Source organism: Mustelus asterias, chromosome 3, assembly GCF_964213995.1.
Source record: "Mustelus asterias chromosome 3, sMusAst1.hap1.1, whole genome shotgun sequence".
Lineage (NCBI taxonomy): Eukaryota > Metazoa > Chordata > Chondrichthyes > Carcharhiniformes > Triakidae > Mustelus > Mustelus asterias.
The window spans coordinates 77,144,770-77,171,496 of record NC_135803.1 but is presented as its reverse complement, the minus strand read 5'-3'; the positions used below and the strand labels follow the sequence as shown (position 1 = coordinate 77,171,496).

The window sequence follows — 26,727 nt, the reverse complement described above, 5'->3', positions numbered from 1 at the left end:
TGTGTTGGCCTTGTGTATCTTCAGGAGGCAGTAGAGATCTCCAACACGGGGAGTACGTGGGATGAGAGCAAGGAGGGTGCTCTGAAGGTCCGGATCAAAGGTCTTGATTGGTCTGTTGTGTTGACGGGTGTGTTCTTTGGTCGGATCTGCGGGTAACTGTCTGTAGTGTTCCTGGTTGTTCAGTTGTCGGTACACCTCTTTGCAGTAATCCGTTCTGTTCAGTATGATGGTGGCTCCTCCTTTGTCTGCTGGTTTGATGACAATGTTGATGTTGGTCTTGAGAGCGTGGATGGCATTGCATTGTGCTTGGGTGACGTTCGGGGCTGTCTTGTGAGTGCGGCTGATGAATCTGGCATTGACGCACCTCCTGACGGCTTGGGCATACATGTCGAGTCGAGGGTAGCGGCCTCCCGAAGGAGTCCAGTTCCCTCCGTACACACAGGATCTGCTCAGATGAGGAGGATCGCAACAGACACCTACAGATGCTAAAAGATGCCTTCATAAGAACAGGATATGGCATTCGACCCATCGATCGCACCGATCTCCTCAGAAGACAAACATGGGACACGGCGGACAGAGTACCCTTCGTCATCCAGTACTTCCCCCGAGCAGAGAAACTAGGACATCTTCTCCAGAGCCTTCAACATGTCATCGATGAAGACGAATATCTTGCCAAGGCCATCCCCACACCCCCACTTCTTGCCTTCAAACAACTGCACAACCTCAAACAGACCATTGTCCGTAGCAAACTACCCAGCCTTCAGGAGAACAGTGACCACGACATCACACAACCCTGCCACAGCAACCTCTGCAAGACGTGCCGGATCATCGACACGGATGCCATCATCTCACGTGAGAACACCATCCACCAGGTACACGGTACATACTCTTGCAACTCGGCCAATGTTGTCTACCTGATACGCTGCAGGAAAGGATGTCCCAAGGCATGGTACATTGGGGAGACCATGCAGATGCTACGACAATGAATGAATGAACACCGCTCATCAATCACCAGGCAGAAGTGTTCTCTTCCAATCGGGGAACACTTCAGCAGTCGCGGGCATTCAGCCTCTGATCTTCGGGTAAGCGTTCTCCAAGGTGGCCTTCACGACACACGACAGCGCTGAATCACTGAGCAGAGTCTGATAGCCAAGTTCCACACACATGAGGATGGCCTCAACCGGGATCCAGGGTTCATGTCACACTATCTGTAACCCCCACGACTTGCCTGGGCTTGCAAAATCTCACGAACTGTCCTGGCAGGAGACAATACACATTTCTTTAACCTGTGCTTAACCCTCTCTCCACTCACATTGTCTGAAACTTTAAGACCTGATTACCTGTAAAGACTCGCATTCCACCCATTATCTTGTAAATTGAGTTTGTGTCTTTATACGCCCTGTTTGTGAACACGAGTCCTCACTCACCTGAAGAAGGGGCTTGGGGCTCCGAAAGCTAGTGCTGCCAAATAAACCTGTTGGACTTTAACCTGGTGTTGTGAGACTTCTTACTGTGCTTACCCCAGTCCAACGCCAGCATCTCCACATCATTCTAAAGCACATTCAGATGTTCATGAAAAGTTCTAAATTAATGCAAGTCTTTCTTTCGTTTTTACTTTACAAACATATACTATCCCTCAGCAATAAAGAAATAAAACACTTGGGCACACTCTGCTTTCTTGCTTACCATTTTACCCAAGTAGAAGTTCGCCTGCATATATTGTTCAAATACAATATCGTTCAAATGTGCCTAATGACCATGTCTATTATTACTCATTTTATGAAGTGCTGCTAATTAAGAAATACAATTATCCACATCAGGAATTAGCCACAAGTAAGTGGGGGTTAATGTACTGGGATTACGTTGTTTTCACTGTTCTGCCTCAGCAAGCCTGTACTGACCTGGCTTCTCTTTTTGTTGAAGATGGGGATTTACAGATATGCACGTATGACGGGCCGACTTGTTGCACAAAGAGAATGGAGGAGAGATATCAAGTAATGGTTCGCAGAGAGGTCCTTCAGAGTATCCATTTCCTGAGTTACGAGCTGAAATACAGGATTGAGAAGAATGGCGAGGCTTTCCAAGGTAGGAACGCTCTGGCAAATAAACCACAGCTGGAGATCCAGTAGCAAGTGACGAATTGATCTTGTTCTTGCGATTCTCTCTGACGACGCTTATAAAGTTGTTTAGGGCTTTATGGTACATGTCTGTCTCTAACCCGGCTGTAGTAAAAGTGCATCCAATCAGAACGTCAAAGGACTTTTTAAAAATGAGTGTGAAGTCTAAATTCTGACCACTTTTCCTCTGGCTGTGCTCCGATTTCTCTCTCTCCACACATCTGTCCATCTGGTTTTACTCATGTCCCTCAGACTGTTTCTCTCCCTTGACCATGCCATGCTTTTACAGATGTTGTATGTTTCTACCGATCCTCTTCCCCCTTAAAGAGTGGCTTCAAACCTGAGTGAATGTGGAACAGACAGTGGGAGACAGTGAAGGGAAAAGACAGGAAATATTTTACTCATTTCATCTTATTTTTGATAGGGTTGGTTGATTTGATGGGTTACCCGGGAAATGGTGCGGCCTGAAATCTATCAGTATATATTTTCCGACTTTGAAGATTTCATCCATTCTTTGTATTGTTGATCTTGTTGGAGGTTCATATGTGGCTGCTCTCTTACTTGCTGGTAACTGTTTTCTTTGATGTGAAAGAGATCAATAAACAAGGAGACAGTCAATGCAGGAGATTCTGGAACAAGAACAAAGGGTGCCAGAAAAACTCATCAAGTCTGACAGCATCTACGAGGGGCGAAACAGAATTCACGTTTTGAGTCCTTTGAATCTTCATCAGAACTGAAAGGAGGGAGAACACGTTACAGCTGTAGAAACTGCAACAAAAAGTAGCAAAAGATAGATGGTCTGGCATGAGAGGGGGAGGGGAGGTTTTGCACGAAGGCAATATATAATAGAAATGTCAATTACTAGGGGACATAGGTTTAAGGTAAAAGGGGGAAGGTTTAAAGGAGATGTGAGAGGCAAGCATTTTTTTTACAGAGGGTGGTAAGCGCCTGGAATGTGCTGCCAGAGGTGGTGTTGGAAGCAGAAACAATAGCAACGTTTAAGAGGCATCTTGACAGATACGTGAATAGAGGGATTCGGATCACGTAGAAGCAAAAGGTCTTTAGTTTAGAAAGGCGTCATATGTTGGCGCAGGGTTGGTGGGCCCAAGGGCTTGTCCTGTGCTGTACTGCTCTTTGTTTTTAATCCATATATAGGATATTTTTTTTAAAATAGGGGGTTTAAGAAAGAGGGAAAAGGTCAAAATCTAGAGTTGTCGAACTTGACGTTGAGTCCCAAGGGCTGCAACATATCCAAAGGATGCGTGGAAGGGTGGCACAGTGGTTAGCACTGTTGCCTCACAGCGCTAGGGACCCACATTTGATTCCAGCCTTAGGTGACTGTGTGGAGTTTGCATGTTCTCCTCATGTCTGCATGGGTTTCCTCAGTCTCCTCCCACAGTCTAAAGGGGTGCAAGTTAGGTGGACTGGCCACGCTAAGTTGCCCCTTAGTACTCAAAGATGTGCAAGTTGGGTGGATTAGCCATGGTAAATGTGGAGGGTTATGGTGATTAATCTGGGGGATGGTGGGAGCTTAGGTAAGATACTCTTTTGGTGCAGACTCGATGGGCTGAATGGCCTTCTGCACTGTTGGGAGTCTATGGTTGTATGAGATAGTGCTCCTCCAGCTTGCGCCAGGCCTCATTGGAGCGGTTTGTTTGTATTAGTCTGGATTCCATGACACCCTACCCCATGCGATTGGTTTCAAGGTGTGAGTGCTGCACATCCTTTTTGAAGTACCGTTCTGAGGAGCAGTGCATGGTCCTATACTGACTCTCACCATAACATGTAGAACCAGGATAAGATTGTTGTAATTAGCCTTGCAAGGGTAAAACCCAGCTGCCCAAGTGTTATACTTGATAAACCAGAGAACAGCCATCAGTGAAACAGACAGGAAGCACATTAAAATTCAGAACTGTGTATATTTTGTTTTATAGCCAAACACACGTGCAAATAGTTCAGTGAGATTTAGCAGGTCCGTCGAAGCTGCTGTATCAGCAATCTTTTCTGACTGAAAGTGATCTTGTTCAAAGCTTACTGTAGCCAGTTCCATTGGAGCCTTCTTCCCCTCCCCCCACATTCCACTAAGCTGTTCAGAAGATAGTTTCTCAATGGCCCAGGGTTTTCTGTGAGGTGGCATTAAACAATGCCTGCCGTTAGTTAGACTTGCCCCTACCTGTTTAATGTTGATGATATTTTGCTCTGTTGGAAACACAGGATTCAAACTGTGCAATGTTTCGGGCATATTTGACCTGAATGAACAGGGCCAGCAAATGTGTTTCTTCTTGAACAATCAGGTTGAATAATTCTGAAATGTAATACTTTATGGACTGACAAAGAAATGAAAGTCAAAATAGGCAAATACAATCTGGCTCACTAATATCTATAGCGTGCAAGAAACAATACTTTTCACTGTATACTAATACGTGTGACAATAAATCAAATCAAATCAAAGTCCTTTAGTGAAGGAAATCTGCCATCCTTACCTGGTCTGTCCTACATGTGACTCCAGAGCCACAGCAATGTGGTTGACTCTCAATTGCTCTTGGGCAACCAGGGATGGGCAATAAATGCTGGCCAACCAGTGATGCCCATGTCCCACAAATGAATTTAAAAAAAAGACTCGAGCACAGAAAGAGAAATAAAGAAGGAGAAAGAATGGTTCGATTAAGAGAGATAAAAAAACATTTAAAAGCAAATTTCCACCAGTAAATAAAACCCAATAGAATGTGGCACCAGATTTTGTAATGGTTCATTTTCAGCGCCAGAGAGGTTGACTGGCAGTAATTAACACGCATCATATTGTTAAAAGAGCAATTAGATTTGAAGTGACATTGTCTTAACTTTGTGATGTGTGCAGATGCAGGAATTTTCTGCTGCACAATGTATTTCAACAGGGAGACAGACAGTGAGATGCTGTTTTTGTGAAACTAACGGCAGAGTGAAACATATCTGATGACAATTTCCATGTCTAATTGTGTGCCTGCCCTCTTCTGGAGTTGCTGTGGCATTTTCACAATGGCAATGCCATTAGCTTCATTCTTTGACAGAAAATTTTGGCCTTTCCATTTTCTTATACTTCATGTTGAGACATTAAAGTTGGTACTGAAGTGAACTTACTGGTCCAAGGTTGATATGGGGAATTTGTTCATTACACCAAGGGCTTCAAGTATCAAAAACGTTTACACCACAGATGGAAGCCATTCACCCCATCATGACTGGCTCTGCGTTGACATTTTACGAGGGGAATGTAAAACTAATCCCACTGCTATACCCCACATAGCCCTACATAGAACATAGAACAGTACAGCATAGTACAGGCCCTTCGGCCCTCGATGTTGTGTCGAGCTTTGTCCGAAACCAAGATCAAGCTATCCCACTCCCTATCATTCTGGTGTGCTCCATGTGCCTATCTAATAACCGCTTGAAAGTTCCTAAAGTGTCCGACTCAGGCAGTCCATTCCAGACCCCAACCACTCTCTGAGTAAAGAACCTACCTCGGACATCCCTCCTATATCTCCCCCCATGAACCTTATAGTTATGCCCCCTAGAAACAGCTACATTCACCTGAGGAAATAGTCTCTGAACGTCTACTCTATCTATCCCCCTCATTATCTTATAAACCTCTATTAAGTCGCCTCTGATCCTCCTCCGCTCTAAAGAGAAAAGCCTTGGCTCCCTCATCCTTTCCTCATAAGACCTACCCTCCAAACCAGGCAGCATCCTGGTAAATCTCCTCTGCACTCTCTCCAGTGCTTCCACATCCTTCTTATCTGCACACAATATTCCAAATGTGGTCTCACCAAGGTCCTGTACAGTTGCAGCATAACCCCACGGCTCTTAAACTCAAACCCCCTGTTAATAAACGCTAACACACTGTAGGCCTTCTTCATGGCTCTATCCACTTGAGTGGCAACCTTCAGAGACCTGTGGATATGAACCCCAAGATCTCTCTGTTCCTCCACATTCCTCAGAACCTCTTCTGGGGCAGGTGGGACCTGTACAAGAGAGACGGGTTACACCTAAACTACAAGGGGACCAATATACTTGCAGGGAGGTTTGCTAGTGTTATTGGGGAGCGTTTAAACTAGATTTGCAGGGGGATGGGAACCAGAGTGCCAGAGCAGATAGTGGAGCAGGGGTAAAAAGACGGGTTAGTTCAAGCAAAATCACAAATGGAAGGGTTGAGTGTGGTGGTAATAACCTTTTGAGGTGTGTCTATTTCAATGGCAGGAGATTGTGGGGAAGGCAGATGAGCTGAAGGCGTGGATAGACACATGGAAATATGACATTATAGCCATTAGTGAAACTTGGCTACAGGTGGGGCAGGACTGGCAGCTCAATGTTCCAGGGTTCCAATGTTTCAGGCGGGATAGAGGCAGAGGGATAAAAGGTGGGGGGGGTGGCATTGTTGGTCAGGGAAAATGTTACAGCGGTACTCAGGCAGGATAGATTAGGGAGCTTGTCTACAGAGGCCCTATGGGTGGAGCTGAGAAACAGGAAAGATATGACCACATTAATGGGGTTGTATTATAGACCACCCAATAGCCAGCGAGAATTGGAGGAGCAAATCAGCAGAGAGATAGCTGACAACTGCAAGAAACACAAAGTTGTGATAGTAGGGGATTTTAATTTTCCACATATAAATTGGGACTCGCATACTATTAAAGGTTTAGACGGGGTAGAGTTTGTAAAATGTGTTCAGGAGAATTTTCTACATCAGTATATAGAGGTGCCAACTAGAGAGGATGCGATATTGGATCTCCTATTGGGAAATTAGTTAGGGCAGGTGATGGATGTGAGTGTGAGGGAACACTTTGGATCCAGTGATCATAATGCCATTAGTTTCAACCTGATCATGGATAAGGATAGATCTGGTCCTCGGGTTGAAGTTCTGACCTGGAAAAAGGCCAAATTTGATGAAATGAGAAGGGATCTGGGAAGTGTGGATTGGCACAGGCTGTTCTCTGGTAAGGATGTAAATGGAAAGTGGGAGGCCTTCAAAGGAGAAATTTTGAGAGTGCAGAGTTTGTATGTTCCTGTCAGGATTAAAGGCAAAGTAAATAGGAATAAGGAACCTTGGTTCTCGAGGGAGGTTGTAACACTGATTAAGAGGAAGAGAGTTGTATGAAATGTACAGGCAGCAAGGAACAGATCAGATGCTCGAGGAGTATAAAAAGTGCAAGAAGCTACTTAAGAGGGAAATCAGGAGGGCTAAAAGAAGACATGAGGTTGCTTTGGCAGACAGAGTGAAGGAAAATCCAAAGAGCTTCTATAGGTGCGTTAGGAGCAAAAGGACAGTGAGGGATAAAATTGGTCCTTTTGAAGACCAGAGTGGTAGACTGTGTATGGAACCAAAAGAGATGGGGGATATACTAAATGGTTTTTTTGCATCCGTATTTACTGAGGAAACGGGCATGGGGTCTACGGAAATAGGGCAAACTGGTAGGGAGGCCATGGAACCGTTACAGATTAAAGGGGAGGAGGTGCTTGCTGTCTTGAGGCAAATCAGAGTGGATAAATCCCCAGGACCGGACATGGTATTCCCACGGACCTTGAGGGAAGCTAGTGTTGAACTTGCAGGGGCCCTGGCAGACATATTTAAAATGTCAGTATTCACGGGGGAGGTGCCGGATGATTGGAGGGTGGCTCATGTTGTTCCGTTGTTTAAAAAAGGTTCCAAAAGAAATCCGGGAAATTATCGGCCAGTAAGTTTGACGTCGGTGGTGGGCAAGTTATTGGAAGATGTGATAAGGGATAGGATCTACAACTATTTGGATAGACAGGGACTTATGAGGGAGAGTCAACATGGCTTTGTGCGTGGTAGGTCATGTTTGACCAATCTATTAGAATTTTTCGAGGAGGTTACCAGGAAAGTGGATGAAAGGAAGGCGGTGGATGTTGTCTACCTGGATTTCAGCAACGCCTTTGACAAGGTCCCTCATGGGAGGTTCGTTAGGAAGGTTCAGTCGCTGGTATACATGGGGAGGTAGTAAATTGGATTAGACACTGGCTCAATGGAAGAAGCCAGAGAGTGGTTGTGGAGGATTGCTTCTCTGAGTGGAGGCCTGTGACTAGTGGTGTGCCGCAGGGATCGGTGTTGGGTCCATTGTTGTTTGTCATCTATATCAATGATCTGGATGATAATGCGGTAAATTGGATCAGCAAGTTTGCTGATGATACAAAGATTGGAGGTGTAGTGGACAGTGAGGAAGGTTTTCAAAGCTTGCAGAGGGATTTGGACCAACCAGAAAAATGGGCTGAAAAATGGCAAATGGAATTTAACGCAGACAAGTGTGAGATATTGCAGTTTGGAAGGACAAACCAAAGTAGAACGTACAGGGTAAATGGTAGGACTCTGAAGAGTGCAGTTGAACAGAGGGATCTGGGAATACAGGTACAGAATTCCCTAAAAGTGACCTCACAGGTGGTTAGGGTCGTAAAGAGTGCCTCTTTGGTACATTGGCCTTTATAAATCGGAGTATCGAGTATAAAAGTTGGAGTGTTATGGTAAGGTTATATAAGGCATTGGTGAGGCCGAATTTAGAGTATTGTGTAGAGTTTTGGTCACCTAGTTACAGGAAGGATGTAAATATGGTTGAAAGAGTGCAGAGAAGGTTCACAAGTATGTTGCCGGGACTTGAGAAGCTGAGTTACAGAGAGAGATTGAATCGGTTGGGACTTTATTCCTTGGAGTGTAGAAGAATGAAGGGAGATTTGATAGAGGTGTGTAAGATTTTGATGGGTATAGATAGAGTGAATGCAAGCAGGCTTTTTCCGCTGAGGCTAGGGGAGAAAAAAACCAGAGGGCATGGGTTAAGGGTGAAAGGAGAAAAATTTAAAGGGAATATTAGGGGGGGGCTTCTTCACGCAGAGAGTGGTGGGAGTGTGGAATGAGCTGCCGGATAAAGTGGTAAATGCGGGGTTATTTTTAACATTTAAGAAAAACTTGGACGGGTTCATGGATGAGAGGGGTTTGGAGGGATATGGTCCAAGTGCAGGTCAGTGGGACTAGGCAAAAAATGGTTCGGCACAGACAAGAAGGGCCAAAAGGCCTGTTTCTGAGCTGTAATTTTCTATGGTTCTATGGTTAACCCTGCCGTTGACCCTGTAATTCGCATTCAAATTTGCCCTACAAAAATGAATCACCTTGCACTTATCAGTGTTAAACTCCATCTGCCATTTTTCAGCCCAGCTCTGCATCCTATCTATGTCTCTTTGCAGCCTACAACAGCCCTCCACCTCATCCACTACTCCACCAATCTTGGTGTCATCAGCAAATTTACTGACCCACCCTTCAGTCCCCTCCTCCAAGTCATTGATAAAAATCAGAAATTGCAGAGGACCCAGCACTGATCCCTGTGGTACACCGCTGGTAACTGGTCTCCGGTCTGAAAATTTTCCATCCACCACCAGCCTCTGTCTTCTATGAGATACAGTAAGAAGTTTAACAACACCAGGTTAAAGTCCAACAGGTTTATTTGGTAGCAAAAGCCACACAAGCTTTCGGAGCTCCAAGCCCCTTCTTCAGGTGAGTGGGAATTCTGTTCACAAACAGGGCATATAAAGACACAGACTCAATTTACATGAATAATGGTTGGAATGCGAATACTTACAGCTAATCAAGTCTTTAAGATACAAACAATGTGAGTGGAGAGAGCATCAAGACAGGCTAAAAAGATGTGTATTGTCTCCAGACAAGACAGCCAGTGAAACTCTGCAGGCCCAGGCAGGCTGTGGGGGTTACAAATAGTGTGACATGAACCCAATATCCCGGTTGAGGCCATCCTCGTGCGTGCGGAACTTGGCTATCAGTTTCTGCTCAGCGACTCTGCGCCATCGTGTGTCGTGAAGGCCGCCTTGGAGAACGCTTACCCGAATATCAGAGGCCGAATGCCCGTGACCGCTGAAGTGCTCCCCAACAGGAAGAGAACAGTCTTGCCTGGTGATTGTCGAGCGGTGTTCATTCATCCGTTGTCGCAGCGTCTGCATGGTTTCCCCAATGTACCATGCCTCGGGACATCCTTTTCTGCAGCGTATCAGGTAGACAAGGTTGGCCGAGTTGCAAGAGTATGTACCATGTACCTGCTGGATGATGTTCTCACGTGAGATGATGGCATCTGTGTCGATGATCCGGCACGTCAGGGGAATTCTATGAGATAGCCAGTTACTTATCCAATCGGCCAAATTTCCCTCTATCCCACACCTCCTTTCTTCATGAGCCTACCATGGGGAACCTTATCAAACGCCTTACTAAAATCCATGTATATGACATCAACTGCTCTACCTTCATCTACACACTTAGTTACCTCCTCAAAGAATTCAATCAAATTTGTGAGGCAAGACTTACCCTTCACGAATCCGTGCTGACTATCCCGGATTAAGCTGCATCTTTCCAAATGGTCGTAAATCCTATCCCTCAGGACCTTTTCCATTAACTTACCGACCACCGAAGTAAGACTAACCGGCCTATAATTACCAGGGTCATTCCTATTTCCTTTCTTGAACAGAGGAACAACATTTGCCACTTTCCAGTCCTCTGGCACAATCCCCGTGGAAAGTGAGGACCCAAAGATCAAAGCCAAAGGCTCTGCAATCTCATCCCTTGCCTCCCAAAGAATCCTAGGATATATCCCATCTGGCCCAGGGGACTTATCGACCCTCAGGTTTTTCAAAATTGCTAATACACCTTCCCTCAGAACATCTACCTCCTCCACTCTCATCCTCAAAAACATGGTCCCTCGCCTTGGTGAACACTGAAGAAAAGTATTCATTCATCGCCTCTTCTGACTCCATGCACAAGTTCCCACTACTATCCTTGACCAGTCCTAACCTTGCCCTGGTCATTCTTTTATTTCTCACATAAGAGTAAAAAGCCTTGGGGTTTTTCTTGATCCGACCCGCCATGAACTTCTCATGCCCCGTCCTAGCTCTCCTAAGCCCTATTTTTAGCTCATTCCTTGCTACCTTGTACCCCTCAAGCGACCCAACTGAACCTTGTTTTCTCATCCTGAGATACGCTTCCTTTTTCCTCTTGACAAGACATTCAACCTCTTTTGTGAACCATGGTTCCCTCACTCGGTCATTTCCTCCCTGCCTGACAGGGACATGCCTATCAAGGACACGCAGTATTTGCTCCTTGAACAAGCTCCCCTTTTCATTTGTGCCTTTCCCTGACAGTTTCTGTTCCCATCTTATGCTCCCTAATTCTTGCCTAATCGCATCATAATTACCCCTCCCCCAATTATAAATCTTGCCCTCCCGTAAGGCCCTATCCCTCTCCATTGCAATAATGAAAGACACCGAATTGTGGTCGCTATCTCCAAAGTGCTCTCCCACAACCAAATCTAACACTTGGCCCGGTTCATTACCCAGTACCAAGTCCAATGTGGCCGCACCTCTTGTCGGCCTATCCACATATTGTGTCAGGAAACCCTCCTGCACACACTGTACAAAAACTGCCCCATCCGAACTATTCGAACTATAAAGGTTCCAATCAATATTTGGAAAGTTAAAGTCACCCATGACAACTACCCTGTGACCTCCACACCTATCCATAATCTACTTTGCAATTTCCTCCTCCACATCTCTATTACTATTTGGGGGCCTATAGAAAACCCCCATCAACATGACCGCTCCTTTCCTATTTCTAACTTCAGCCCATATTACCTCAGTAGGCAGATCCCCCTCGAACTGCATTTCAGCAGCTATTGAACTATCCTTGATTAACAATGCTACTCCTCCACCTCTTTTACCACCTTCCCTACACTTAGTGAAACATCTATACCCCGGGATTTCCAACAACCATTCCTGTCCCTGTTCTAACCATGTCTCTGTAATGGCCACAACATCGTAGTCCCAAGTACCAATCCACGCTCCAAGTTCGCCTACCTTATTCTGGATGCTCCTTGCATTGAAGTAGACACACTTCAACCCACCTTACTGTCTGCCGGTACACTCCTGTGACCTTGATACCCTCCTCAGTACCTCACTACACTCAACACTGGCTTCTGGACTACAGCTCCTTTTCCAATCCCCCTGACAAATTAGTTTAAACCCCCCCGAAGAGCCGTAGCAAATTTTCCTCCCAGGATATTGGTGCCCCTCTGGTTCAGATGCAAACAGTCCTGTTTGTACAGGTCCCACCTTCCCCAGAATGTGCTCCAATTATCCATGTAACTGAAACCCTCCCTCCTACACCATCCCTGCAGCCACGTGTTTATCTGCACTCTCTCCCTATTCCTCAACTCGCTATCACGTGGCACTGGCAACAAACCAGAGATGACAACATGGTTTATCCTGGCTCTCAGCTTCCACCCTAGCTCCCTAAATTCCTGTTTTAAATCCCCGTCCCTTCTCTTACCTATGTCGTTGGTACCGATGTGTACCACGACTTGTGACTGTTCTCCCTCCCCCTTAAGGATCCTGAAAACACGGTCCGAGACGTCACAGACCCTGGCACCCGGGAGGCAACATACCATCCGTGAGTCTCTTTCGCTGCCACAGAACTTCCTATCTGTCCCTCTAACTGTCGAGTCCCCAATAACTATTGCTCTCCTGCTCTCCCCCCTTCCCTTCTGAGCCACAGGGACAGACCAGGCGCTGGAGATCTGGTCACCGTGGCTTACCACTGGTAGGTCAACCCCCTCAACAGTATCCAAAGCGGTATACTTGTTGCCGAGGGGAACGATCACAGGGGATCCCCGCACCGCCTGCTTCCTCCCAGCCCCTCTCACCGTCACCCATCTATCTTCATTCTTCGGAGTAACTACATCCCTGAAGCTTCTATCTATGACCACCTCTGCCTCCCGAATGATCCGAAGTTCATCCAGTTCCAGCTCCAGATCCCTAACACGGTCTTCAAGGAGCTGGAATTGGGTGCACTTCCTGCAGGTGTACTCAGCTGGGACACTACTGGTGTCCCTCACCTCAAACATCCCACAGGAGGAACATTGTACTGCCTGCACTGACATCCCTGCTAACTTCCCTTACTAAGAAATGAAAGAGAGAAAAAAAAAGCTTATCCGCTCTCACTCCGAGTCCTTTTTTTAGGTTAGAGGAGGGGGGAGGGTGGGAGACTCTAAACTGAGATTAAACCCAAACAACTGAGATTAAATCCAAACAACTGAGATTAAACGCAAACAAACTGAGATTATATCCAAACAACTGAGATACATATATATATATCTATTGCAAACCCATGATCTCGCCCATGGCTAGAATTCTTTGGTCCCGCTGCAATGAATGAAGTTTTGGCTAAGTGTCAAATTCTCTGTTCTTGCTGGCAGTGGTAGCGGGGCAAACAAGATTGGAGAATCCTGCCCATCACTGCCTTTCATGCATAATTTTTCCTTTTTGTGTCTGATTTGATTAGATTTATTATTGTCACATGTATTAGTGTGCAGTGAAAAGTACTGTTTCTGTGCCCAGGACTGAAGACCTTTTATAGTCAAGGCATTGTACTGTTCGATCAGAGCCACCTCCCTTCACAATCAGAGCATTGAGCATCATGTAGGATTTTAAGAGGGAAAGTTTTTTGTAAAATTCCACAAAAAGCCATGCTCCCCAATCACCATCTCTAACTGCTTCTTGAATATACAATATTAGTGCAGCAGTCCCTACACTGAATACAATATGGTAGTCCACCATATCTATCAGGAAGTTCCACTATTTTTCCCTGGTCTCTGCTGAGTTAGCCAAGCTGTTGTACAGCAATAATTTAGCCTCCATTCTCTCCTTCTTGGTACAGGCCAAGATGTACCAATATATGTTCTCATTTCCAATTAGCATACAACGGTCCATATTGAAGTTCATTTGACGTCTAGTTTTTTTGGATTCAAAGATCCAGTTTTTACATTATGGCATGGTATGCTGATATACTCAGTATGTGATGAATAACCATGGAGTTCTGGGGCAGACACCAGGGGCTATATTTGCACAAATCATTGAAGGTGACAGGGCAGGTTGAGAGATTGGTTAATAAAGCATCCAGTTCCTGAGCTTTATATTTTTTTTAAAAAGTATAGAAGTTGTGATAAATGTATATAAAACATTGGTTTAGCTTCAACTGGTGTATTGATTCCAGTTTTGGTCACCGTACTTTGGAAAGATGTGAAGGTATTGGAGTGGGTGCACAAAAGATTTATAGGAAAGATTCCAGAGATGAGGGAATTCAGTTGTGTTTCGACTGACGAAGTTAGGGCTGTTCTCCTTGGAGAAGAGAAGGATGAGAGGTGATTTGGTGGGGGGGAGGGGGGATGAGAGGAATGTTCGAAATCGTGAGGGTCTGGACAGAGTAAATAGGGAGAAATTGATGGAAAGATCAAAAACCAGAAGACATTAATTTTAAGGTGACTGGCAAAAAACAACACCATGAGGAAAAACTTTAAATGCAATGGATGGTTAGAATCTGGAATGCACTGCCAAATACAGGGTCAATCGTTGGGCTTTCAAAAGGGAATTGGATCATTATCTGAAGTATAAAAATTCACAGGTCTACAGGTAAAGGTGGGGGAGTGGCACTAGGCAAATTGTTCTTAGAGGGTCTGTACAGATGTAATGAGCCAAAAGGCAGTCTCCTGTGCTGTAACCATGCTATAATTTTATCTATTGATCTCAATCTTGAATGTATTCAACAATGGAGCATACACAATCCTCTGGGATAGAAAATTCCAAATATTCACACTGAGTGAAGACATTTCCCCTCATCTCCATCCTAAACGATCAGCCCCTGAGGCTGTGCCCCCACCATGTTCTAGGTTATCCAGACATGGGGCAACAACCTCTGTGTCTACCCTGTCAAGTTCCTTCAGAAATGTGTATATTTCAATGAGATCTCGCATTTTTCTGAACTCTAGGACAAGCCGTGAAACCAATCCAAGGAACTTTTTCGGTATTGTTTTCAAGACAAGCATATCCTTTCCTTGGATATGGAGTACTGCACAAAGTACTTCAGAGGTGGTCTCGCCAAAGCTCGATAGAATTGTAGCAAGACTTCCTTATATGCACCCTCATCCCCTTGGAATAAAACCAATGTGCCAAGCATTATGGAACTGCATATTGCTATCTGTGTGCATTTAAAAAATCAGAAGAATCATTTTGTCGATTCCTTGTCAGCAACCAACCTCCCTTCTTGATGAGCTCAAAATTCACCAAAAAACAAAGTTGGATCAAAACTACATGAGCTTTTCTTCAACTAAAACATATTTATTATCTTTGATATAAAAACAGAAAATTCTACATAAACTCAACAGGTCTGGCAGCAGCCATGGAGAGAAACAGTTCATGTTTCGAGTCCAGATGACCCTCCCATGCTCTTTGATTTGCTAACAACTTCTGACCACAGTTTACTTCTACCTCATTCACAACTGCTACGTTCTGTAAAATGCTCAATAAACTTTCAGTGAAAAAATATTTATGCAGTGCTTTTCAGAATGTTCCAAAGCACTTTTTGAATTGTAGCCACTGTGGTAATTTAGGAAAGGTAGCTGTGCACAGCAAGATCCCACAAACAATGTGCTAATGAGTAGATCATCTGCTTTTCTTAGTGATGATTATTGGCCAGACCTCCCTGCCCTTCTTTAAATAGCACCATGGGATCTTCGATGTCTTCCTGGGAGGATTTAATGTCTCATGTGAACGATAGTATGATTTCCCACTTCAACATTTTCCAAGTTAAGCTTTGCTGGGTTGCCAAGGAAACCATCCCTTGACCACTTTAGTTTTTTTAAAATATCCTCTTCAAGTAGTAGTGGGGTGAGTGATGAAGTTGAGTTATCAGGTTTTACCTTGGGGAACTGAGTGCTCTGCAATTTCTCCAAATCATCTGTGGCAAAGCGTTTCTGGAGCTGACAGAATCTTATCAAAACACTTTCTGGTTGTTGTGGCCTTATCCCCTTGGGCCTGGCTGTCATTGTCATCATAGTAAATTATCTGACTCCTTTCTTTCCTTGGGCCTGGTTGAGTGCTAAAAATTAATGAGGCAAAAACAAATCATTCAGGTGAGTGTGATTTATGATTCATTTTCAACAACTGACTTCCCAACTAAAGTATTTGTGCAACCGAAGGTGCACCCAAAATCTGGGAACAAACTGCAACTGCTGATAAGAACGACTGAGTAATCGTGGTAACCAAACTAACAGACATTGTATTTATTGATTATTTTAAAAAATTTGCAGTGATTGCTGTTTGCAGCGAGGACTTACAGACCGAGATGTTCAAATACTCTGGAGAGACCAATGTCTGTTTTGCTCTGGGGTCAGTGGTAATTTTTAGTCGTGTTAAATGGATCACAGCTGAGTAATGGCAATGTAAGTATGAAGGATACACAAGCATGAGGAACAAGTGTTCAGCCTAGCGCTGTAGTTGGATTCCTAAATACTTTGAGTGTTTCATTCGCTATTCTGCCTAGATGGTCATTTCAAGTGCCAATCACTCCTTGTGTGGAAAAGTTTCTTGACATTACTTGAACAGGTGACCTTTTTCTCTACAACTATGGGCTGAATTGTACATACACTGTTGACACAAATGGGCCAAACAGCCATTTCCAGCATTCTTACGAGCTGTTTTTTTTGAGGTACTGGAGATACCTGGGCAGTGAAATGTTGGCACAACCGTTTTAAATGTTGGGTCTCCACACTCATGTTTTTCCTTGTCAGACTCTTAGTGTTGTCAGACCTGCAAGCCAAGTAGTCTTGAGTCAATCCCAAGGATTAGAGCTGGTGTAATTCAATCTATGAAATGGATATCGGATCGAGTGAAATGTAATTTGAGTCCTTCAGTGAAATGTTCGATAAATAATGTGACTTGACATGAGATGTAAGCCTCCTGGGTTTCACATTTTTTAAAGTATATCTTCATACCCAGGCTTGAGGGAATAGTGGTGGAAAGGATTCCCCAGCTAATTATCAGCCTCTTGGAGCCCAATACGAACGCTCCTTCCGTGGTCAGTTAATCCTAGTGTTGGACTCGAACCCGGAGCTTCTGGTCGAGTGTTAGGGGTGCCACCCACTGTGCCCCAAGACTTCCTATGGTTTCACATTGACAAATGGTTACAAGGCAGGTGCCACATGAGGCCTTGGTAAGAGGGGAATCTAAATGCCAGACTCTTGCTGGGATGCCTTCAGATATTGGATATCATTTAACTGAAATGTGCAGTGGAGCAGTATGTTACTGCATTAATAGAAGCATTACTGTAACTGATGGGCAGGAAAGGACCAGCTGGTTTACAATTGGGGGAGAGGTAATTATGATGCGATTAGGCAAGAATTAGGGGGCATAAGATGGGAACAGAAACTGTCAGGGAAAGGCACTAATGAAAAGTGGAACTTTTTCAAGGAACAAATACTGGGTGTCCTTGATAGGTATGTCCCTGTCAGGCAGGGAGGAAATGGCCGAGTGAGGGAACCACGGTTCACGAAAGAGGTGGAATGTCTTGTGAAAAGGAAGAGGGAAGCTTATGTAGGGATGAGGAAACAAGGTTCAGATGGCTCGATTGAGGGTTACAAGTTAGCAAGGAACGAGCTGAAAAAGGGGCTTAGGAGAGCTAGGAGGGGACATGAGAAGTCCTTGGCGGGTCGGATCAAGGAAAACCCCAAGGCTTTTTACTCTTATGTGAGGAATAAAAGAATGACCAGGGTGAGGTTAGGGCCGGTCAAGGACAGTAGTGGGAACTTGTGTATGGAGTCAGTAGAGATAGGCGAGGTGATGAATGAATACTTTTCTTCAGTGTTCACCAAGGAGAGGGGCCATGTTTTTGAGGAAGAGAAGGTGTTACAGGCTAATAGGCTGGAGGAAATAGATGTTCGGAGGGAGGATGTACTGGCAGTTTTGAATAAACTGAAGGTCAATAAGTCCCCTGGGCCTGATGAAATATATCCTAGGATTATTTGGGAGGCAAGGGATGAGATTGCAGAGCCTTTGGCTTTGATCTTTGGGTCCTCACTGTCCACGGGGATGGTGCCAGAGGATTGGAGAGTGGCGAATGTTGTTCCTCTGTTTAAGAAAGGGAATAGAAATGACCCTGGTAATTATAGACCGGTTAGTCTTACTTCGGTGGTTGGTAAATTGATGGAAAATGTCCTTAGGGATGGGATTTACGACCATTTAGAAAGATGCGGATTAATCCGGGATAGTCAGCACGGATTCGTGAAGGGCAAATCGTGCCTCACAAATTTGATTGAATTTTTTGAGGAGGTAACTAAGTGTGTTGATGAAGGTAGGGCAGTTGATGTCATATACATGGATTTTAGTAAGGTGTTTGATAAGGTCCCCTATGGTCGGCTTATGATGAAAGTAAGGAGGTGTGGGATAGAGGGAAAGTTGGCCGATTGGATAGGTAACTGGCTATCTGATCGAAGACAGAGGGTGGTGGTGGATGGAAAATTTTCGGACTGGAGGCATGTTGCTAGCGGAGTGCCACAGGGATCAGTGCTTGGTCCTCTGCTCTTTGTGATTTTTATTAATGACTTAGAGGAGGGGGCTGAAGGGTGGATCAGTAAATTTGCTGATGACACCAAGATTGGTGGAGTAGTGGATGAGGTGGAGGGCTGTTGTAGGCTGCAAAGAGACATAGATAGGATGCAAAGCTGGGCTGAAAAATGGCAAATGGAGTTTAACCCTGATAAATGTGAGGTGATTCGTTTTGGTAGGACTAATTTAAATGTGGATTACAGGGTCAAAGGTAGGGTTCTGAAGACTGTGGAGAAACAGCGAGATCTTGGGGTCCATCCACAGATCTCTAAAGGTTGCAACTCAAGTGGATAGAGCTGTGAAGAAGGCCTATAGTGTGTTAGCTTTTATTAACAGGGGGTTGGAGTTTAAGAGCCGTGGGGTTATGCTGCAACTGTACAGGGCCTTGGTGAGACCACATTTGGAATATTGTGTGCAGTTCTGGTCACCTCACAATAAGAAGGATGTGGAAGCGCTGGAAAGAGTGCAGAGGAGATTTACCAGGATGCTGCCTGAGGAAGGGTTGAGGGAGCTAGGGCTGTTCTCTCTGGAGCACAGGAGGCTGAGGGGAGACTTAATAGAGGTTTATAAAATGATGAAGGGGATAGATAGAGTGAACGTTCAAAGACTATTTCCTCGGGTGGATGGAGCTATTACAAGGGGGCATAACTATAGGGTTCATGGTGGGAGATATAGGAAGGATATCAGAGGTAGGTTCTTTACGCAGAGAGTGGTTGGGGTGTGGAATGGACTGCCTGCAGTGATAGTGGAGTCAGACACTTTAGGAACATTTAAGCGGTTATTGGATAGGCACATGGAGCACACGAGGATGATAGGGAGTGGGATAGCTTGATCTTGGTTTCAGATAAAGCTCGGCACAACATCGTGGGCTGAAGGGCCTGTTCTGTGCTGTACTGTTCTATGTTCTATGTTCTATGGTCCATCAATCCTGCCCACACCATGATGGCCAGGCAACCATAATGAAAGGCTTTGCGCAGGATTTTCCAGCCCTTCCCACCAGCAGGATCTTTCGCTCCTGTTGAAAGTGTCCCCTCGTGGCAGGATGGGAAAACCATGTAAAACATTGTAGATATCAGTGGGACCAAAAGGTCCCACCAGCAGCCAATGGTGAGTTACCTCCACTGCTAGAAAACATGCCGCAAGAGGAGCCAGGCAACCCCACCCTTTTTCCTTCCCATTGCCACATAACATTCTGCAAAAGGCAGCAAGAAACTGAACATTGTCTTAAATAATCAGAAAATCTGAGTAAGAATCAGACTCTTAGGGGATAGGACCTAATAACGGTTTTGCCCATGAATGCGAATATGAGGAGGTGACGTGATTCAAAAGGATCAGCATATCCAGGGTAACGTTTGATCCTCTTTCAACCACAGAAGCCATTTAAAGGCAAGGCTAAATTGGACTTGGCTGTATTTTTAAATTCCTCCCCCACCCCATCCTATCTCTCTAATCTTCAACTACACGTATGCTTATGCTGACAGAAAGTAGATTCCTGTATTATTAAATGTGTCAAATGAGGTAATTGAAAAGGAACAGTGCGAGAGGCGCATAACTATCAACCAATCCAATATTGCCCATTTCAGACTCTGCTGACGTCCAAAGTCCTTGATTTTTAAATTATAGTTTGTCTTTTTTACAAGTAAAGAAAAATCACTTGGAGAATTATCCTTGCCAACTATGCAGGGGAGGTGTGTGGGGGTGCACTCTCTGTTTACACCATTCTGTGGCATCCCAGTAGTTCTGCTTCACGCTGGGTAAACTGGAGCATCTCACTTCCATTCCCTGGGGTGATGGTTCTTTCAGCACATTTCCATCCAGGGACCAGCTCCAAAATTGACCTCGTTCACCGTGAGCTGAGCCGAGAGAGTTAAACCATGAGGAATACAGAGATCTGGAGTTGTGATCACCTCGTTGGAAGTCCGAGGCCTGGAGCGTTTGTGCTGAAATTGTAGAATTATTATTGAATGATTATGTTTTTCTTGCCAATGCTTTGATTGGACCAGAGTCTGAGAAGCGTTCACTGTTATTAAATTGGTAAGAAGAGTTTGAAGTGTTGCTTTGTCTTGCTGATAGAAGGGAAAAATCAGGGTGAGAGGGCCTGAGGCCTTACTGGCAGACTCTGCTTCAGCCTCCTAAATAAAATCCAGATGGCATTTTGAAGTCATGTAGTCCCAGTGAAATAAAAACCATATGTCTATTTGTAAACCTTTTTAAAAATATATAACAATATGTCCATTCAATTAGCTAATGGTAATAATTGAGGATAAACACAAGTCTTTAGGAAATATTGACCCACCCTCCTTCCTGCTCTGCTTGGCCCCCAGATTGGTCTATGACCCTGAGAGGCTTTTGTATTCTGACCTTGATTTGTCCTTGATAATTAATTGTAGGCTATTTAATGCTGGTTTTTTTTTGTCCTGATGAAAGCTCTTGATGCAGCAAAGTTAACTAAATCAATTAAACATTTTTTTTACTAACATTCCTACAATCTGTTTCTCGTATTCCACTCCCTGGAAACTCCAAGCAGGCTATATTGTGGACAGCTGATATGTAGGCCTGCTGTCAGCTCCTCTGGGATATCAGCCTGCTACCATGGCAGGTTCCTAATGGGATATGGACCTGCCATCATGATGAATCTCCTTGGGGGTTTTCAACTCTTGTTGAGGTATTTCGGGTGGTTTCATTATACATAACAAGAAATAGGAGCAGGAGTAGACCATAGATCTTGGAGCCTGCTCCACTGTTCAATACAATCATGGCTGATCTTGGGTTTCAAGTCCACATTCCTGCCTGTTGTCCATATTCCTTGATTGCCTGAGAGACCAAAGACCTGTCCATTCCAGCCTTAAATGTGATCAATGATGGATCATCCAAAACCCTCTGGGATTCCAAAGATTCACAATCCTTTGACTGGGTGACTGTCTGTGTGGAGTTCACACATTCTCCCTGTGTCTGCGTGGGTTTCCTCCCACACTCCAAAGATGTGCAGGTGAGGTAGATTGGCCATGCTAAATTGCTTAATGTTCCAAGATGTGTAGGCTAAGGGGATTGGTGGAGTAAATATGTGGGGTTATGGGAATGAGGTGGGGGGTGGGGGGGTGGGGAGGGGGGGGGCGGAGGGGTGGTGGGCCTGGGTAAGATGCTCTGTCAGAGAATCAGTGCAGACTCGATGGGCCGAATGACCTCCTTCTGACTGTAGGGATTCTAAGATCTCTTTAGCAATGAATGGAGGCTGTTTAATGGTAGTTTATTCGATTTATCAGTATGGATTGTTGGTTATAGATGAGTGTGTATCAGTCCTTTTTTTTAATGAACAAACTTGTTTCGGTTGCGCCTTTGCCAACCTTCTCAGGGCAAGCCAAACTGTTTTATACTCAAATTACACGAATTGCATCAGATAAACAGCAATATGACAAATGATGTGTAATCAGATTCAGGGATGGTGGTTGAAGGATAAATATTGACCCAGACACCAGGGAGAACTCCCCTGTTCTTCCTCCTATAATGCACTGGGATATTTTACATACATTTGAGGGAGCAGGCAGAGCCATAGTTTAATGTCTCATTCAGAATGTTTACATGAGCAAAAATAATTATGCAGTGCTTGTGACAAGTGAAAGGCTTGCATGCATCAACTAGAATCCAAATCTAGGACCCATCAACAGAAGATGGTCAATAATAAATCAATAAGGAATTTGAGAGAAACCTCTTACCCAGAAAATGGTTCGAATGTCGAACTTACTACCACGAGGTTTAATTGAGGCGAATAGTGTGGATACGTATAGATAAACAGGAGGAAGAATGGAATAAAAGGATATGCGGATAGGGATTGATGAAAAGATGTGGGAGGAAGTTCATGTGGAGCATAAACACAGACATTGGCTTGTTGAGCAAATGGATGATTTCTGTGCTGTAAATACTACGTTTAAAAAAAAATCCTTCCCTCTCCTTGTATACTCAGCAAGTCTCTTAGCGACTCTCACCAACTTTTACAGATGCACCATAGAAAACATTCTTTCTGGTTGTATCACAGCTTGGTATGGCTCCTGCTCTGCCCAAGACAGCAAGGAACTACAAAAGGTTGTGAATGTAGCCCAATCCGTCACGCAAACCAGTCTCCCATCCATTGACTCTGTCTACACTTCCCGCTGCCTCGGCAAAGCAGCCAGCATAACTAAGGACCCCACGCACCCTGGACATTCTCTCTTCCCCCTTCTTCCTTCGGGAAAAAGATACAAAAGTCTGAGGTCACGTACCAACTGACTCAAGAACAGCTTCTTCCCTGCTGCTGTCAGACTTTTGAATGGACTTACCTTGCATTAAGTTGATTTTTCTCTACACCCTAGCTATGACTGTAACACTACATTTCTGCACTGTCTTGTTTCCTTCTCTATGAACGGTATGTTTTGTCTGTATAGCACGCACGAAATAATACTTTTCATTGTATGCTAATACATGTGACAATAATTCAAATGAAAGTCATTAACATTGGCAATGAGCTGGTCTGTAATATTGAATTTGTGTTTGTGGGGACAGCGCATGAAAAAGATAAACACACCTGTTGGCTCAAGCACTGAATTTTGTTAACAAAATTGCTGGATTATTACTTTAAAGATGGAAAATGTTGCAATGCGCTCTCTTTGCTAGACAATCAGTTTTGTTAGTTGAGTTGGTATTCAGAACTCGTTCTGGGGGTTGGGGCAGTTAGCTCACTGGGAAAGTTGTGACCAACTGGCCAGTTGGTTAAGTCAATGCCAAGGCAACTGTTGAAGCAGTCTGTCCACCACCTCCTCTAAAGTAAAGGGCAAGCTGACAGAAGTTTTGTTTGTGCCAGGTTATTTCTGGCTCTCCTGTGTACCAGATGTGAGGAAATTCCAGAAAGATCAGAGTTGATGATTTGGTGATGCAGAATTAGTTGGGAAATCTGCATTTACCCCTCATCAGGCCAGATCTTCATGTTCAGATTTTCATCCATGATTTAATCCAGCTGACACAAATGGTGTCAGCGGTTGGCAATTTATCCACTGTACAGATGCCAAAGCCTCTCTGTATATTAATGGGGCTATCAGCCTTTCAAGTGCACTTGACACGGTTAGTTCACAAACCAAATACAGCGAGATGTTGCAGGGAAGTTGGAGAAGGCAATAATTTATAGTTCATCTGCACTTTGTTTTCTGCTCCTATGTTTTATATACATTCCAACACATGGAAACACACAGCAACAGGTCATTGGTCCACTTGGTTTGTACCAGTTTTTATGTTCCTCATGAGCCTAATCCCACTTTCGTTCATCTCATCTATCAACATTGTGTTCGCGTGGCAGCATACCTACATTCTCAGCCCTCTCTGAGTAAAGACGCCTCTTCGGAATTCTTTATTGGATTTACTGGTAGCTATCATGTCTATGTTCCCTAATTTTGAATTTACTCACAAGTGCAACCACATTCCCTCTGCCTAATCCAATCAATTCCTTCATACTTGTAAAGATCTCCATCAGTGTGGAGGGAAGTGGCAGGTTACAGAGGGACATAGATAAGCTGCAGAGCTGGGCTGAGAGGTGGCAAATGGAGTTTAATGCGGAAAAGTGTGAGGTGATTCACTTTGGAAGGAGTAACAGGAATACAGAGTACTGGGCTAATGGTAAGATACTTGGTAGTGTGGATGAACAGAGGGATCTGGGTGTCCATGTGCATAGATCCCTGAAGGTTGGCACCCAGGTTGATAGGGTTGTTAAGAAGGCATACGGTGTGTTAGCTTTTATTGGTAGAGGGATTGAGTTTCGGAGCCAGGAGGTCATGCTGCAACTGTACAAAACTCTGGTGCGGCCGCATTTGGAGTATTGCGTACAGTTCTGGTCGCCGTATTATAGGAAAGATGTGGAAGTGTTGGAAAGGGTGCAGAGGAGATTTACCAGGATGTTGCCTGGTATGGTGGGAAAATCGTATGAGGAAAGGCTGAGGGGCTTGAGGTTGTTTTCGTTAGAGAGAAGAAGGTTAAGAGGTGACTTAATAGAGGCATACAAGATGATCGGAGGATTAGATAGGGTGGATAGTGAGAGCCTTTTTCCTCGGATGGTGTTGGCTAGCACGAGGGGACATAGCTTTAAATTGAGGGGTGAGAGATATAGGACAGATGTTAGAGGTAGGTTCTTTACTCAGAGAGTAGTAAGGGTGTGGAATGCCCTGCCTGCAGCAGTGGTGGACACGTCAACGTTGAGAGCGTTCAAGTGGTTATTGGATAAACATATGGATGATATTGGAATAGTGTAGATTAGAGGGGCTTTAGATTGGTTCCACTGGTCGGCGCAACATCGAGGGCTGAAGGGCCTGTACTGTGCTGTAATGTTCAATGTTCTATGTTCTATCACCTTCATTTTCCCATTTTTATTGAGAAGAGTCCAAATTGGTTCAATCTTGATTTCTTTGCAAGTTCTCCATGTGCTGTAATCAAAATTTATTTCAATGTTTCCATGACTAACATATTCTTTCTCTGTGAAGTGCTTTGCTTCCCCCCTCCTTTCTCCAATAATGCGCAGACTTTTACCACAGAGAATGCCATCATCTCTCGACTTGAATTACCCCATCTACTTTTCTCATCTAATCTTGATGGTGGTCAACACTATACAGCATTGGGTAGCACGGTAGTTACTACTGCTCCCTCACAGCGCCAGGGATCTAGGTTTAATTCTGGCCTTGGGTGACTGCGTGGAGTCTGCACATTCTCCCTGTGTCTGCATGGGTTTCCTTTGGTTCCTCGGCTTCTTCCCACAGTCCAGAAATGTGCAGGTTAGGTTGTTTGGACATGCTAAATTTGCCTTTAGTGTCCCAAGATGTGTAGGTTAGGGGAATTAGTGAGGTAAATATGTGGGGTTACTGGGATAGGGTCTGGGTAAGATGCTTTTTTTATGGAAAATTGGTGCAGACCTGATGGGCTGAATGGCCTCCTCGGCACTGTCGAGATTCTATGATTATAGACTTGTTCTTTCACCTATACTTTGTCAAGTCTTTTGATCATGGATCCCATCTGAGGAGCTCCAATGGAGCTGGATGCTACCAAATGTCCACAGGTATGATCACTCTTGAGGTTGTGGCCTTTCATCTCCTGGGACGTAGGTTCAAATACAGCTCAGGCTGCTGGGAAAGAAGTCCCAAACCACCTGAAGTGGGCATGAACCTCTAGCATGCAACTGCCCTTAGGTTGGCATTAATTGACAAGGTTACTCAGGAAAAAGTCATCCTGCTGCTTGTAGGGGTTGGGCCAGTGGAGATAATTCTTCATCCGGCTGTGCTATACATGGCCTGGGAATCTTTAAAAGTAAGGGAAGTTTAGCATTTTTCAGTGTGAACATCCCTCACTTCGAGAGCAAATAAAATATTGTGAGGGCTGTGGCAGCTCAGTAACTCCCGTGACTTTTCTCTGAACCTGGAACAATCTTTGCAGCCTGCACAGAAGATGGTAGAAGGTACAGTTTGACTGTAAAAGTGTCAGAAATCTGGCTTTGGAAGGAAAGCAGAAATGCTTAATTACCCCAAAGCAGTCCCTTGATCTGGAGATGAATTTTGCAGAGAGTAATTACGTGTTTCAAGCACTTTAAACTCCAATGGTTAGGTGCATTTGTCATGCTAAATTCTGCCTTTAATGTACCCGAACAGGTGCTGGAATGTGGCGACTCGGGGATTTTCACAGTAACTTCATTGCAGTCTTAATGTAAGCCTACTTGTGATACTAATTTACTTTAAACATCTTATGATTAACATGCGTCTAATTAATTTAGAAATTGTGACAAAGGCAAATGCGCAGCAAGTTCCAACAAACAGCAAATGAGGTAAATAACCTACTCCATTGTTTTTTGGTAGTATTTCCTAAGGGAGAAGTATTGATCTGGATCACCGGAAATCCCTGCTGGTTTTTGTAAAATGTCATGGCCCTTTTCACATCCACCCTCAACAATTGGAGGTGGCCTCGGTTGAAAGTTAGCATCTCTGACAGGACAGTATTTCCTCAGCATAGAATGTGAGCCTCGTCCTAAAATGGGAAATAGATCTGACATTAATTGTTAATGTTGCAATCCTGTTACAGCAAAGTGCATGCTTCGGTTGCAAGTGAGCTGCTGTTACTTATTTATTGGGGAAGGTTAGGGCAT

General features: G+C 44.4%; 1 protein-coding gene across 2 annotated transcripts in view; it reads left to right on the top strand.

The window, feature by feature from the left end:
• LOC144491433 (glypican-5-like) overlaps nucleotides 1-26,727 on the top strand; it is a 594,817-nt gene that overhangs the window by 83,655 nt on the left and 484,435 nt on the right. For both annotated transcript variants that reach the window (XM_078209247.1, XM_078209248.1), the window contains exon 2: nucleotides 1,924-2,085. In XM_078209247.1, the coding sequence (XP_078065373.1) occupies nucleotides 1,924-2,085 (162 nt within the window). The remainder of the gene's footprint in view (nucleotides 1-1,923; nucleotides 2,086-26,727) is intronic.